The sequence below is a fragment of the Gracilinanus agilis genome, chromosome 2 (assembly GCF_016433145.1).
Source record: "Gracilinanus agilis isolate LMUSP501 chromosome 2, AgileGrace, whole genome shotgun sequence".
NCBI classification, from domain to species: domain Eukaryota; kingdom Metazoa; phylum Chordata; class Mammalia; order Didelphimorphia; family Didelphidae; genus Gracilinanus; species Gracilinanus agilis.
This window is the reverse complement of record NC_058131.1, coordinates 627,131,250-627,144,516: the sequence shown is the minus strand read 5'-3', so window position 1 is coordinate 627,144,516 and position 13,267 is coordinate 627,131,250. Positions and strand designations below refer to the sequence as shown.

Genomic DNA, 13,267 nt, shown 5'->3' with positions numbered 1-13,267 from the left:
TATTTATTTTGCTAATACCAAAGGATCAATGTCATAAAAGGTGTTCTTTACACAGTATACATTCAGGAATACTTAATGACCCTGGAAGTCCTATTTTTTCAAAAAAATTTAACTTAGTGGACTGCTCACCAACAGGCTTTTCACAGACAAGGCCATCTGCCACAGATGTGCAAGGGTTAGCTTTCAGGCCTGCTATCTCAGCCCTTTCTAGATATGCACAGAATCCAGAGTCATTCGGTTCACCAGGAAGCCACTGTAGAGTTGTATTTGTGAAAGGAGACATGTCTTCCCATCCCCAGTAGGATATATTGATCTTGCGCAGTCCTACCCAAGGAGATACTTTCTGCACAACCAGAAGAAATAAAAACAACACAACACATTTCATTAGAACAGTGGTATATTTAGCATAAAGAGCATAATGTAAAGAACAGAATCATTCTGCTGGCTCCCAAAGCTCAAGATAAATAGCCACATTTGCCATATTAAATAAAGATTTTCTCTATATTTTTGCAATCAACCTCTAGAACAACCAAATTTATCTCACTGCAGACTGAGATATTCCACAAATCACTTATCCACAATACTTAGATGATGATCTGCCATGTCATAACTTAAAAAAAAAACACCTTGAATCATTTTTGGAGGTATTAAATTATTTCCTTATTTCTTAAACACACTTGTCAAAATGTGATTAAAATAACTCATGTCATCAATTATAAATATAGATGACTGTACTATTTTAAGAGTAGAATCTATGAAGGATTTGGGACATACTACTTTTCCCCAATATTAAAGGGTCTCAATTAGCTGCAATTTCTTCTTAGATTACCTCCTAATTTTTCTGTTTCATTTCTCTGTTGTTACTTATCACACATGATGTACCGTTCTTAAGCATTTCTCATATATACTCCTTATCTAATTTCAGCTTCAAATCTATTGAGAGTGAAGAAACTAAAAATTACCTCATCTCTCTAGAGTTCAGTAAAATGATGGTGAACAAAAAGGTTCTGAATGAAAGGCTGAGGACCTCTCCAAGGAAATGAAGTTCATCAGCTTTATTTTTTGATTGCTACTTTGTTCACTAAGAATCCCCCAGGTATTATTGCTTTCCCGTCTGAAAGTATCTTCCACATACTCTGCATATATCTTGCATGTACCTAGTATTTATATGTTGTAAATTTACATCTTGGCATAGTCGATAGAGTGCTGGGATTGAATTAAGACAAATCCTACCTCAGACACAGTAGTTAGGTGACCTGTGCAAGCCACTTTTCTCTATATCCGTTTCTTCAACTTTAAAATGGAGACAATAATAACATGTATTGCACAGTGTTGTTATAATCAAATGAGATAACATTTGTAAAGCGCTTAGCACACTGCCTGATACATAGTAAATACTTAATAAATGCTTATTCCCTTTCTTTTTCCTTTCTTTGCCTTCTTTTCCCAATTAGAATGTTTGCTTCTTGAGAAAAGGGGCTACTTTTATCTTTTTTGTATATCTCCAAATCTTAATCAAGCATGTATGAATCTCCCAATAAATGCTAATTGACAAACAGGGGGAACCCACTGCCTCTTGAAGTAGCCCAATCTATGTTTACATAGTTACTCTTTTTCCACAGTCTCATAATCCTCCATGACTTTCTCCCTCATCAGCCTAGATAACCCTGGTCTCTCAATTTCCTGAATGTCTATCACTCAGTTCAAGTTTCAGTATATGTTATTTTTTATATCACATATCCACAATCCTTTTCACTTCCTATGGGAACTATTCTAGCCTTAATTATCATCTACCAAGAATTGTATCTTCTGTCAGATATTCCCACATCTATTCCATTTTACCCATTGAATAGTAGCCAGAAAAAACTGCCCACATCATTCTTCTGCTAAAGAATAATAGCTTAGATATCTATAGTTTATTAAGATTTCTGTGTTTAAAAAAAGACCCTTTTATCCTAACAACTATATAAAGGTAGCTAGGCAGGTAGTGCTAACATCTTCCTCTTTAGGATTTAGAAATTGTTGGCGAGGTGAAATCATTAAATAAAAATGATGGTAAAATGTCATTAAATGTGAAAAGAATATATTTTTATGCAAACTCCATGCCCTTGAGAGAAAAATCACAGTAGAAAACATGAGTGATACAAAAATCAAACTCAGAATACACTACATACCACCTAATCAAAAGGAGGAACTAGATAACAAATTCCCCATGCAGATCACAAAGGTGGAACAGAAATTGAATATGATTAGGGCAGGGAAATTACACTATCTGTCATAAGTTAAGAATTATTTCTTCTCAAAGTAGAAAAGCAGACAAACTAAACTCACTCTGCAAAGAATTTTAGGTGCAAAAGAATCTTAAAGGGAAACTGGCTCAATTAGGATGGGAGATTCTCAAGAATGAAAGTCTAATAAGAGCACATTATTCCACTAAAAAAGAAATGGGAAATGAGTAAATTTAAAAAAAAAAAAAAAGAAATGGTGTTTTTATCTCAAAAAAAAAACTCTGATGGAAAAGGAACTTGATAAAAAAAAAATAGAAAGTGGGGCAGGTACTTAAAGATGAATGTAAAAAAGTAGCCCAATTTTATATAATTAATCTAAGAAATGTCAAGTCTTAGAAGCAGCTGAGATCTCTCATTAATATTTAGGACAACAGAAAATAATTTTTTAGTCGTGATGAGGGGAATGATGAGAGTTATGAATCTTTTTTAATATTTCATCATAAACCTAAAAATAATCATACAAAACACAAAGTAAAGGGTAAAATCTTTCATAAACCTTTAGTGTTTAATGTATTTAAATGAATTAATATATAGTTAACAAAAATGTGTTTGCTCAGTGACATTTCAAGTCCATATGAAATTCTATTACAATAGGCACCATAGGCTTTGTAATAAACATATTATTTCAGTCAAAGAATACTCAGTTCTGGTTTTGTTAAACTCATGTTTCATTATTTCATATAATTCTTTTCCCATTTCCTTTAGTGTATCATACTTTCATTTTTACAGGACCACAACATTTTCACATATCAAGAGCCCTTTGATCTTTTAGGTTAGGCACATCTCTGGCCATTTGCCACATCCTATGAACCATTTCTCATAATTAGATTTTTTAAAGTATAAAACATAATACACAAGGCTACAAAAGAAATTAGTTATAGTGAAATACATTTATCAAAAAGATTTTAAGTCCCTGGGCTCCATGAAATCTTTCAACAGACTAAGATCCCTCGTTCGCAATAATACAGCACAATTTTCAGTTTCCAATTATTCGACATATTTGGAATTACAAATATGGTAGCTATGAATATTTCTGCAAAGCCAAGTCCCTTCTTTTCCCTTTTAATGATGTTTTAGGATAAAGTCTTAGCAATAGCATAATTGAGTCACATAGGAGCTCTCCAAAATGTTTGCAGAAATCTCTATAGTTCCATTGAGTACCTCTTTTCCTATACTACTAATTTTATTGTTTTAAATATCAAATGATTGTGTCAATAGTATTAAAAAGACAAAAATATATAATCCCCAGCTGTAAAAAATCAGCTTTACAATTATAAAACAGCTAACATGCAATTCGTGTTTAAAAAATCTTTGGGGGAAAAGTCAGAGAACTGTAAATATGATGTGTCAGCAGTCTGTAGAGCAAGTTTGAATTATAAACATATATAAAGGGAGACAGGATCATAATCTAAATATTTCAGGCTTTGCCATACAAAAATGGGGTTAGATTATTCTATCTGCCCCAGTGTGTAAAATTAAAACTAATGGAAGGAACTTAAAGAGCAAGACAGTGGATCCGTATAGGAAAACTTCATATCAGAAAGAGCTGTCCAATAATAGAATAGGCAGCTTCAAGATGGAGGAAATTGTTGAGTTGTTAAAAAAAAGGAAAAATAAATATTTGATTGTTACCTCATGGAGTTGGTTATAAAAAAAAAGATTCCTATTTAAAGAATACATTGGCCTAAGTGACCTATGAGATCTTTTCCAATTACAATTACTATAACATTTGTAAAGTCCTTGATATTAATAATGGAATTTGAAACCAACAAACATATCTCAAAGTAAAGTGCTATTGGAACAGCTCTGCCCACATATGTGAACTGTCTATAACAAAGACAAGTGACCTAAAAAGAAATCTCCCTCTGGTTTATCATGATTAGAATTATAAGCAAGAGACAGACAAACTCCCTGGGAGCTTCTGTAGCTGCTTACACCATATTTGGAGTAAAGTTTCCTGAAAAAAAATGAACTGGCCAAGAAGTTAGAAATACTTAGAGAAAAGCGAAAATACTTAACAAAAAACAAAACCAACAGCAGCACAGCACAAACAGTTACATCTAATTAAAAGTGGCTAAATGACTATTATTTTACCTAAGTTATCCCTTGAAAGGGTATGATTACATCTACCTTTGCTATATCTATGTGACTTATCTTAAATTTATAGAATTTCAATGACTTAGGACATAATGCACTTAAGTAAAGATATACCTGGAGAAATGTCACCTTGTAAAAGTTTCTAAGTGTGAAATTTTGCTAAAGCTTGGCTTTCCAAATAAATCAAATAGCCATTTTTCATCTATAAGACATGCTAGTCAGCTAACTGCCAAATCTACACTGTCACATATTTACCAATGTTTATTTACCTCTTTATGCCACTCTAATAACAAGGAAGAGAAAAAAGGCAGCAAATAATACCACAAGTCAATGTCAATATGTTGGTTTTGGCACAGGAAGCTCAATTTTCAACCTTAAATATATTTATTCAAAATATTATCTTGCAAGGATATCGGTAAAAACAAAGCTATTAGGATTAAAAACAAAGAAGTAAGCAAACAGGAAATACAAATCATAAATATTTTAGAAAAAACAGCGATGATGCTCCTATCAATAATAAACAGTTCTGTTGAAAATCCAAAATTATATTAAGTAGGTTCAATTTTAAGTGAGATATTCTGTAATCTATCCCCTATTCTAATAATAAAGGAAATAAACAGATGTGACACAAAAAAATCCTTCTGATGATTCTATGAGTTACATTAGCATAAAAACTTAAACTTTACAAATTTTTCTTGTTGAAGTTTAACTTAAAAGTATTTTCTATCTTTAGAGTATATTTATAATAAAAACATTAAAATAACAATTGCAAAAGGCAAAATTATACTTCCATTTCTTTCAGAGAAACCTCACTACAGTTATAGCATAATGGCTTTGCAAATCAGCTGTTATGTTTATATAAATTTTAATTACTATTCATAATTGCCTTTTTAGCCTATCTGTAAATTCATAAGCCACTATAAAACCAATTTTATTGTACATCCAAGGGTGCACCAGCATGGTGTAGTAAGCATTTTTAAATATTTTATCAATTTATACAAGCGAATGGATAGCATTAGTTTTAAGCAAGTAAATCTGAGTATTAAAATATTACAGCTTTCAATGGAAGAACATTATTAAAACCAATTCCTGTTTCTCCCTCTTTGAAAATTTAATATTAACAATCACCAATTATAAGTATCTCTATGTTAAAGTAAAAAAAATGTAACTTTTGAATTTTGTTATATGTTTGTAGTTGTAATTAATTTGTACCTTTATCATATGTTCTGCAGTCATTTTTGTAGTTACAATCAATAAATTGTTGTTCCACTGAAAGAGAAAAGTACTAAATAATCTTTGGCCGCTGATATATGTATTTATACATAGAAATGTATAAGGTGAGCATGAGTCATATGGAATTATTTTCAGATTACCATAGGATCACCGATCAAGAGCTGAAAGAGATCTCAGAGGCCAGTCCCTCTTATTTTATAGAATTATTTGCTATTTACTCTAACCACTTACTTGAGATAATCATAAAACAAATTTATTAAATATGTGATTGAATATGTTTAATTTTTTTAAAGCAAACACATCTTACAAAGGAAGTCTATAACAGACCTCTTTATAAAACTACATTCTTTGGTGCCAAATGTTCCAACAATGTTTAACACAATTTCACAATTTCAAATTTTTTCTAAGATTTTTCAAAGTAACCTAACATCATATATTTAATGAGAAGGAAATATGAAGTCTAACTATGCCCCAAAAATAATTTGCAAAAATGTATCAATGACCATAGAAACAGAATCATATTCTTTTGCTGGTACACTACTGCAATCCAAACATACCTGCAAAAATTTGTAAGGAAAAAGTGATTTTTTTCAAAAACTGTTTTACAATATTTTAAAAGCTCTCGCCTTACAAGCAAAAAAATAATAATGATCCTAGATAGACAAAATACCTGTTGTGTGTACTTTTGTATTTCATCCAAAACATATTCTACTTCTTTTGAGGTTGTTAATGAAGCAAGGTTTCCACTCAGGCTATAGCAGTAAAGTTTTGCATTATCATAGTTTTCTTTGCTGGAATTTATTCGAAGGCATGCATCTCCAATATGATTCCATCCCTCTCCACAAAGATGAGCTAGTGAGAAAGAATCATTCTTAATTTCAATGTTTAAAACAGAAATTGTATTTTTTTAATTACCTTTAATTCTCAATAAAAATTCTTAAAGTTTATCTAATCTTCAATATAATTTCTTTACTAAAAGAGGATATTAAAAGTGGGATAATGTAGGGATCAAGATTTGTTTCATCATTAGAAAATTGAAGGTGATTCACTGCCTCTAAAATTATATTAATACAACTTCATCTATGGCTTCAGTTTCTATGCATTCTTTATGGTAGTCTAAGTAAATCACAGATTTTATCAGTAAATTATCAGCTACACACAAAAAAATCACTATTAAATTCTTATTTGTGTTCACACTTCCAATCCAGAAAAGTTGGAAATCATTCTATTGGAATTCCATTCAAATAGAATTATAACAGTTGTTTCAGAATAATTTCTACATGCACAGGCTATTAGTCTTTATTTCTGAGGTTCTACTGATATAAAGATGCCCTTGATTTTTAAAATTATAACTACCGATTGAGCCACCTTTTTCTATTCTTATAAAAATTCACCAGAAAAGTTAAAAATTATACTTTCTACTCTTTTATCTCTACATGACTTTTAATGTTGTAACTCATGATCTGTTCACAAAGATGATTCAATCTAGTCTGATAGTAGCAGTCTATTTTTGAGGATATACTAGACTACAGAAAGACAAGTCAGGGATATCAATCAGATGGCTGATGTAATAGTTCAAACCTGACAGCATGAAAATCTGTAATAGATGGGTTCTAAATGAAGAAGAGAAAAAATAAAGGTGGTTCAAGAAAGGAGAAATACTAAGACTTAGCTATATTGTGTGTGCGTGTGTGTGTAGACAGAATAAGAATAATCTATTTCCAAAATTAAAAAAGGACTACTTTTAGAGAACAGAAATTAAAACCAGTAAAATTGCCAAATAAGTAAGTGTAGTCCCTCTTTATAGTTGCAATAAATCCCATGACTCTTCTTTGAGCCTTTCACATTCCATCATGTGTCACACTTATTTGTATATATGCCATATCCTTATAAACTTCCAATCCTTTGAGTTTTAACACTGTGGCAACTATACATGTCTGTTCTTAAAAAGCCAGCAGGATGCTTTGCACAAGGAGGAACTTTAAAGTTTTTAACTTATAAGAACTTGAATATGTATTATTCAGTATCTCATGAAAACTCTATAGTGTTTACAATAAATCTCATGACCTGAAAAACAGCCTAAGGGGCAGTGGGAGAAGTGATCCAGATTTTTAAAGGGGGTTTTTGGGGGGTGGGGGGACACGTCACTCTATGAAACAAATGAAACAATCAAGTATTTACATATATATCTAAAGAGATGACATTTCTTCTGTCATTTAAACAAATCTGTGAGTTTGTTGTAATGTGACTTTAATGTTGGGAAGCAAGCATATCTTTTAATTTTTTGAATAAAATAATTTTTACTTTAACAGAGTTTAGTTTAATGTTATTTACAAGCCAAGTGTAAGCAAGATTAGTTACATAATTCCAACATCGTTACCTGGTAGAGCCTGGCATTCTTGCTGTCGTTGATCCCATTGGCAATTTAGGTTTAATGAACAACTTTTACAGCTGGTCAGTTTATTACAGATCTGTTCATTTTTGACATGACATTTGGTGAAGTTTTTGACTGACTAGGAAATAAAAAGATATCACAAATTATGTTTTTCAAAAAAATAGATGTTTTAAATTATCTGATATCAATAATTCCAGAGATCACAATTGTTTTGATGCTAAGTATAATTTAGCACAATTTAAACATGGCAAATAATATATGTAACTAAAATAAAATAAATTCAAAATAACTGATGCAAGGAGATGTCAAAATATAAACAGGTTGGGCTATTGTATATCATAAAGCATTTTTATCTTATCACTTTCTACACTGTAAGACATGATTCCATAGTTCCTCTTTTTGTTACCAAACTTCTAAAAAAATAATAATCTACACTTGCTGTCTTTATATTCACCAGTCACTTGTTCCCCAAGCCATTATGCTTTAACTTCCATACTGCTCCTCCCTCCCATCTCACTGTACTGAACCTGCTCTCTTGCATGTCAAAAACAATTTCCCATTTGGTAAAATCTCAAGTCTCACTCTCCTTAACTTCTCTGCTATATTAGAGACTGATTGACTATTCTTTTCCTCTACATCAGTGATGGGCAAACTTTTTAAAGAGGGGGCCAAAGGAAAGGAAATGCTCATCTGTCAGTCTGTTTCTAAGGCAGCTCTTTGGAAGTTTCACTGTATTGTATCCTACTTATTGTATTCGTCAGATTAGGAATAATGTCGCTGCAGCCTGATAGAACATTTCAGGGGGCCGCATCTGGCCCACAGGCAGTAGTTAGCCCATCACTGCTCTAGAGAGTCAATTCTCCATTTATTTCTATGAGACTGGATATTCTTAGTTCTTATATCTATCATATCTTTCTCTTTCAGTGATTCAGTCTTTATTCTTTTTGATAAATGTTAACATTGTACAATGCTAATTGCTCTGCCCACTCTTCTTTTTATCTCTATGTTCTTAATCTCATATTTTAACTTGTTTTAACTATCAGTAGTGCAGATGATTCATAGTTCTCTATCTTCAAGCTTAGTCTCTCTATCCCAGGCTTAAAACTCATTTTTTATCTTCCTACTCAATGATGTATTTTACATTGTACTATAGATGCAACATGCCTAAAACCAAAATCTACAACTTATTCAGAGGTGTTCATAGGAGTATTAGTTCTGGAAGTAGAATTGAACTTGAATGCAACATAAGGCCTTAACAAGACATAATTTCTTTATACCCCAAAGTTTTCATAATGAAAGTAGAAAAATCATGTCCTTATTACACATTTTGTAAGGTGATGAGACAATAAATGTAAATTATCTTTAAACTATAAATAATAAGCATAAATAGCATTTATAATGCATTATAGCAGTGGTATCAAACTTAAATAGAAATAAGGGTCACCAATCATATACAAGGATTCCCATGAGTGCATATTGACTTAAAAAAACATGTTAGGAATGAATATATCATATATTTTGATTTGTTAATATTTTGCAATTATAACTAAATCTGGTTCAGGATGCCTTAGGGAGTAGACTATATGTTTGATACTTCTGCTTTAAGGTATACATGTTATCCCATTTGATATCAAAACAAATCTGTGAGGTCATTGCTGTTATTTCTATTTTATAGGAAACTGAGGAGAGAGAGGTAAAATGATATGCCAGGATGACACAGCTGGCAAATATCTAGAGCAGGACTTGAAACTATATCCTCTTGAGTGCAAATATAGGACTCTATGCCTACACCATGCCATAATGCTTTACATAAAAAGTATCAGCTCTAGGGGCAGCTGGGTAGCTCAGTGGAGTGAGAGTCAGGCCTAGAGACAGGAGGTCCTAGGTTCAAACCCGGCCTCAGTCACTTCCCAGCTGTGTGACCCTGGGCAAGTCACTTGACCCCCATTGCCCACCCTTACCAATCTTCCACCTATGAGACAATACACCGAAGTACAAGGGTTTAAAAAAAAAGTATCAGCTCTGATTATCAAAATAGTAAGTTAGGCCTGTAATGAAAGCAAGAGATAACAAGTAAATAAATCTGATGCTACATTTTTATTTACAGAATGATAGAAGATCTAAAGTTTACAATGTGCCCAGTACATATCTAGTATGGATCCCAGGAGAATACTGACAAAGTAGCACAGGATTAGGCTAAAGGGAAGGATGACAAAGTGCAGAATTCACATGGGTAAGATCATGGATTCATAGAAGTATGACCATCATCTCTATTTATCCTCTGAGCTATTATTTGTGTAAATTTACCTCTTGCTATTCACAGCATCCTTGTCCCAGGACCTACACTTGCTTTCCCATACCTAAATAGTTACCCATCTCAAAATCACTTCCATTTGTCCCTTCATTCCCTTTCCTACCACAACCAACCTCTGCCTGTTAATTTCTCATTGCCACTCACTTGGACCTTTACAAATACTCACCCACTATGTTCTTTACCTAACAGTCCCTACCATCATTATCCAGTACATCCTTCATGCTGCTGTCATTTTTTTCATGGTCATACACATTATTTAAAATATTTATTTTCTATAATTAATTTGATAGAAATAAACAAACATGAACATTTCTATATACCAACCAGAAAAGGATTATGTAAGAAAGTATGACTATTCTTTATAACTTTTGTTTTTAAATATATGTATATATTAAATTTGACATAATAGAATTTTCTTGTTTATTCTGTCATTTCTAAACTTCATTCTACTCTATTTTGTGTATTATATAAATGTCATTGTTATTTCTCTTTTTTCTACTTAAAATTAGAATTACTTCCTACTATTCTTTTGAACAATTCTCTGCTCACTTAAGTAGAGGAAAAACATGTTGTTTCCTTGAAAAAATAGTTTTGTTATTGTTCATTCTTTTCAGTTATGTCTGACTCTTTGTGACCCCATCTAGGGTTTTCTTGGCAAAGGTATTGACACAGTTTGTTATTTCCTTCTCCACCTCATTTTATGTATGAGCAAACTGAAGCAAACAGTTAAATGACTTGCCCAGGGTTGCAGAGCTAGTAGGAGTCTGAGGGTAGATTTGACTGCCTTACACCAGGCATAGTAGAGCTCTCAATAGTAAGTAACCTAGCTACCAATAATAAGCATAGTAAAGGAAAACAAATTAATATATAAGTAATGTGTAAATAAGTATTTCTTATTCTGAACCCACCTCCCATCCCTTCTTTATCAAGAGATATGAAGCATTCTTCATAATCAATGTTGAGTTATAATTGGTCATGGCATTGAACAAAGACCTTAAATCTTTCCTAGTTGTTTTCCTTTACAATGTTGTGGTAATTGTATAAGTCAGTTTTCCTCAATTCATTCTGCGTCAGTTCATAAACATATTCCCAGGACTCTTTAAAATTATCCCACTCATCAGGTTTTTAACAGTATTCCATTATCAATATACCACAATTTGTTTAGTCATTCTCTAAATAATAGGCACCCATTTTATTTCCACTTCTCTGTTACAAAAATGTTAAATAAAAATTTTCATACCTATAAGTTCTTTTCTCTATCTTTAATCACTTTAGGGTATATGACTAGTAGTGCTATTTCTGAGATAAAGCATAAGCTCAATTTTGATGCCTTTTGTGGTTTAGATCCTAACTGCTTTCTAGAATGGTTGAACTGATTCACTATCAATATTATGCAAAGAGCTCCTCCTGTAACTCTCTCCATCTTTTAAAAAAAGGCCTTTGTTATGACAAATAAATATGGTCAAAAGAAATAAATCCAAATATTGAACATGTTGGAAACAGTCCTCTATAACTCATTATTCTGTGTATCTACGCTTCATCATTTCTCTACTGGGAGGTAGAAATCACAGGAAAAATGTTGCTATATTTTTGTGCTTATAAATCCTTTCAATTTGTCTTTGATCACCTTTTAGTATAAGCCTAGTAGTGGTATCACTGGGTAAATATTTAGTAACATTTGAGGAATAGTTTTAAAATTGCTTTACAAAACTGTTCCCATATTCCCGCAACCTTTCCATCAACTGAAATAAAGTGATATTCCATGGGGGAGATAAACTGGGGATATCAGGAAGAGCCTCATTTAGGAGTTGGTAATTTAGCAGAGTTTTTAAAGAAACTAGAGTATCTAAGAGATGAAGGTGAGAAGGAAAAACATTTCTGGAATCCAAAAAGTCTTATACCAAGGCACAAGAAGAAATATCTTTTGTAATAGAAACCAAATAGTCCCTTTTGGCCAAATTAATGCAATAAGAATAATAATGTGTAATGTTTATAAAAATAGGCTGGATGGGGGTCAGCTGGGCAGCTCAGTGGATTGAGAGTCAGGCCTAGAAATGGGAGGTCCTGGCCTCAGACACTTCCCAACTGTGTGATCCTGGGCAAGTCACTTGAACCCCATTGCCCACCCTTACCACTCTTCCATCTAGGAACCAATACACAGAAGTTAAGGGTTAAAAAATATAGGCTGGAGTCAGACTTTGAAGATCTTTAAATGATGAATACAGAAATGGATTTTATTCCATAGTTAACAGGGAGTCACTGTAGTTTATTATTATGGAGAGTGACACATGTAAAGAATAGCAGATGCTAAACTATTCCCTCTTACAATTAAAGCAATTAGAACCCATACTCCAAATAACTCTAAAGTCAAGAAGTGGGTGAGAAGAAGGAGCAAACTAAAAAAGAATTTCAATATTAAATGCTATTTTGGTTATGGGATATTCAAGACCCTAACCCAGGAGAGAATGATCTCAAAATATCTATAAACAAAGCCCAGACATAAACTTACCCAGAGTTCCTAGCAGAAATGAAGCAAGAGTTTTAAAGAGGTAAAAAATGTTTTTACAAATAAAATGAGGGTGCTAGAGGAAAAAAGTTCAAAAATAAATGACAGCTATTATAGAATGAAATGGAAAGGGAATTAACATGATGAAAGGGAAGATATAAAATCTTTTCCAAGAAAAATCTCAAAAAATAGAATTATCCACATGGAAGTCAATGACTTTATGAGACAGTACGAAATATTTAAAGTCAAAAGACTGCAAAAGGTAGAAAGTGTAAGGTATCTCATGGTAAAAACAACTTACTTGGAGAAAATATTGAAGAATCATTTGACTATTTGTAAAGCAAAAACAAAACAAAACATGTCTCCTCAGAACTCTATCACCCTCGGGGACAAAAAGTGAAGTTAATTAGACAAGACCTGGGAATGGTTCTGAT

The 13,267-nt window shown here is 32.3% G+C and overlaps 1 protein-coding gene across 1 annotated transcript in view; it reads right to left on the bottom strand.

The window, feature by feature from the left end:
- ATRNL1 (attractin like 1) overlaps window positions 1–13,267 on the bottom strand; it is a 1,097,315-nt gene that overhangs the window by 888,565 nt on the left and 195,483 nt on the right. The window contains exons 14-16 of the mRNA XM_044665614.1: window positions 7,999–8,131; window positions 6,289–6,470; window positions 130–343 (exon numbers count right to left, since the gene is read on the bottom strand). Of these exons, the coding sequence (XP_044521549.1) occupies window positions 130–343; window positions 6,289–6,470; window positions 7,999–8,131 (529 nt within the window). The remainder of the gene's footprint in view (window positions 1–129; window positions 344–6,288; window positions 6,471–7,998; window positions 8,132–13,267) is intronic.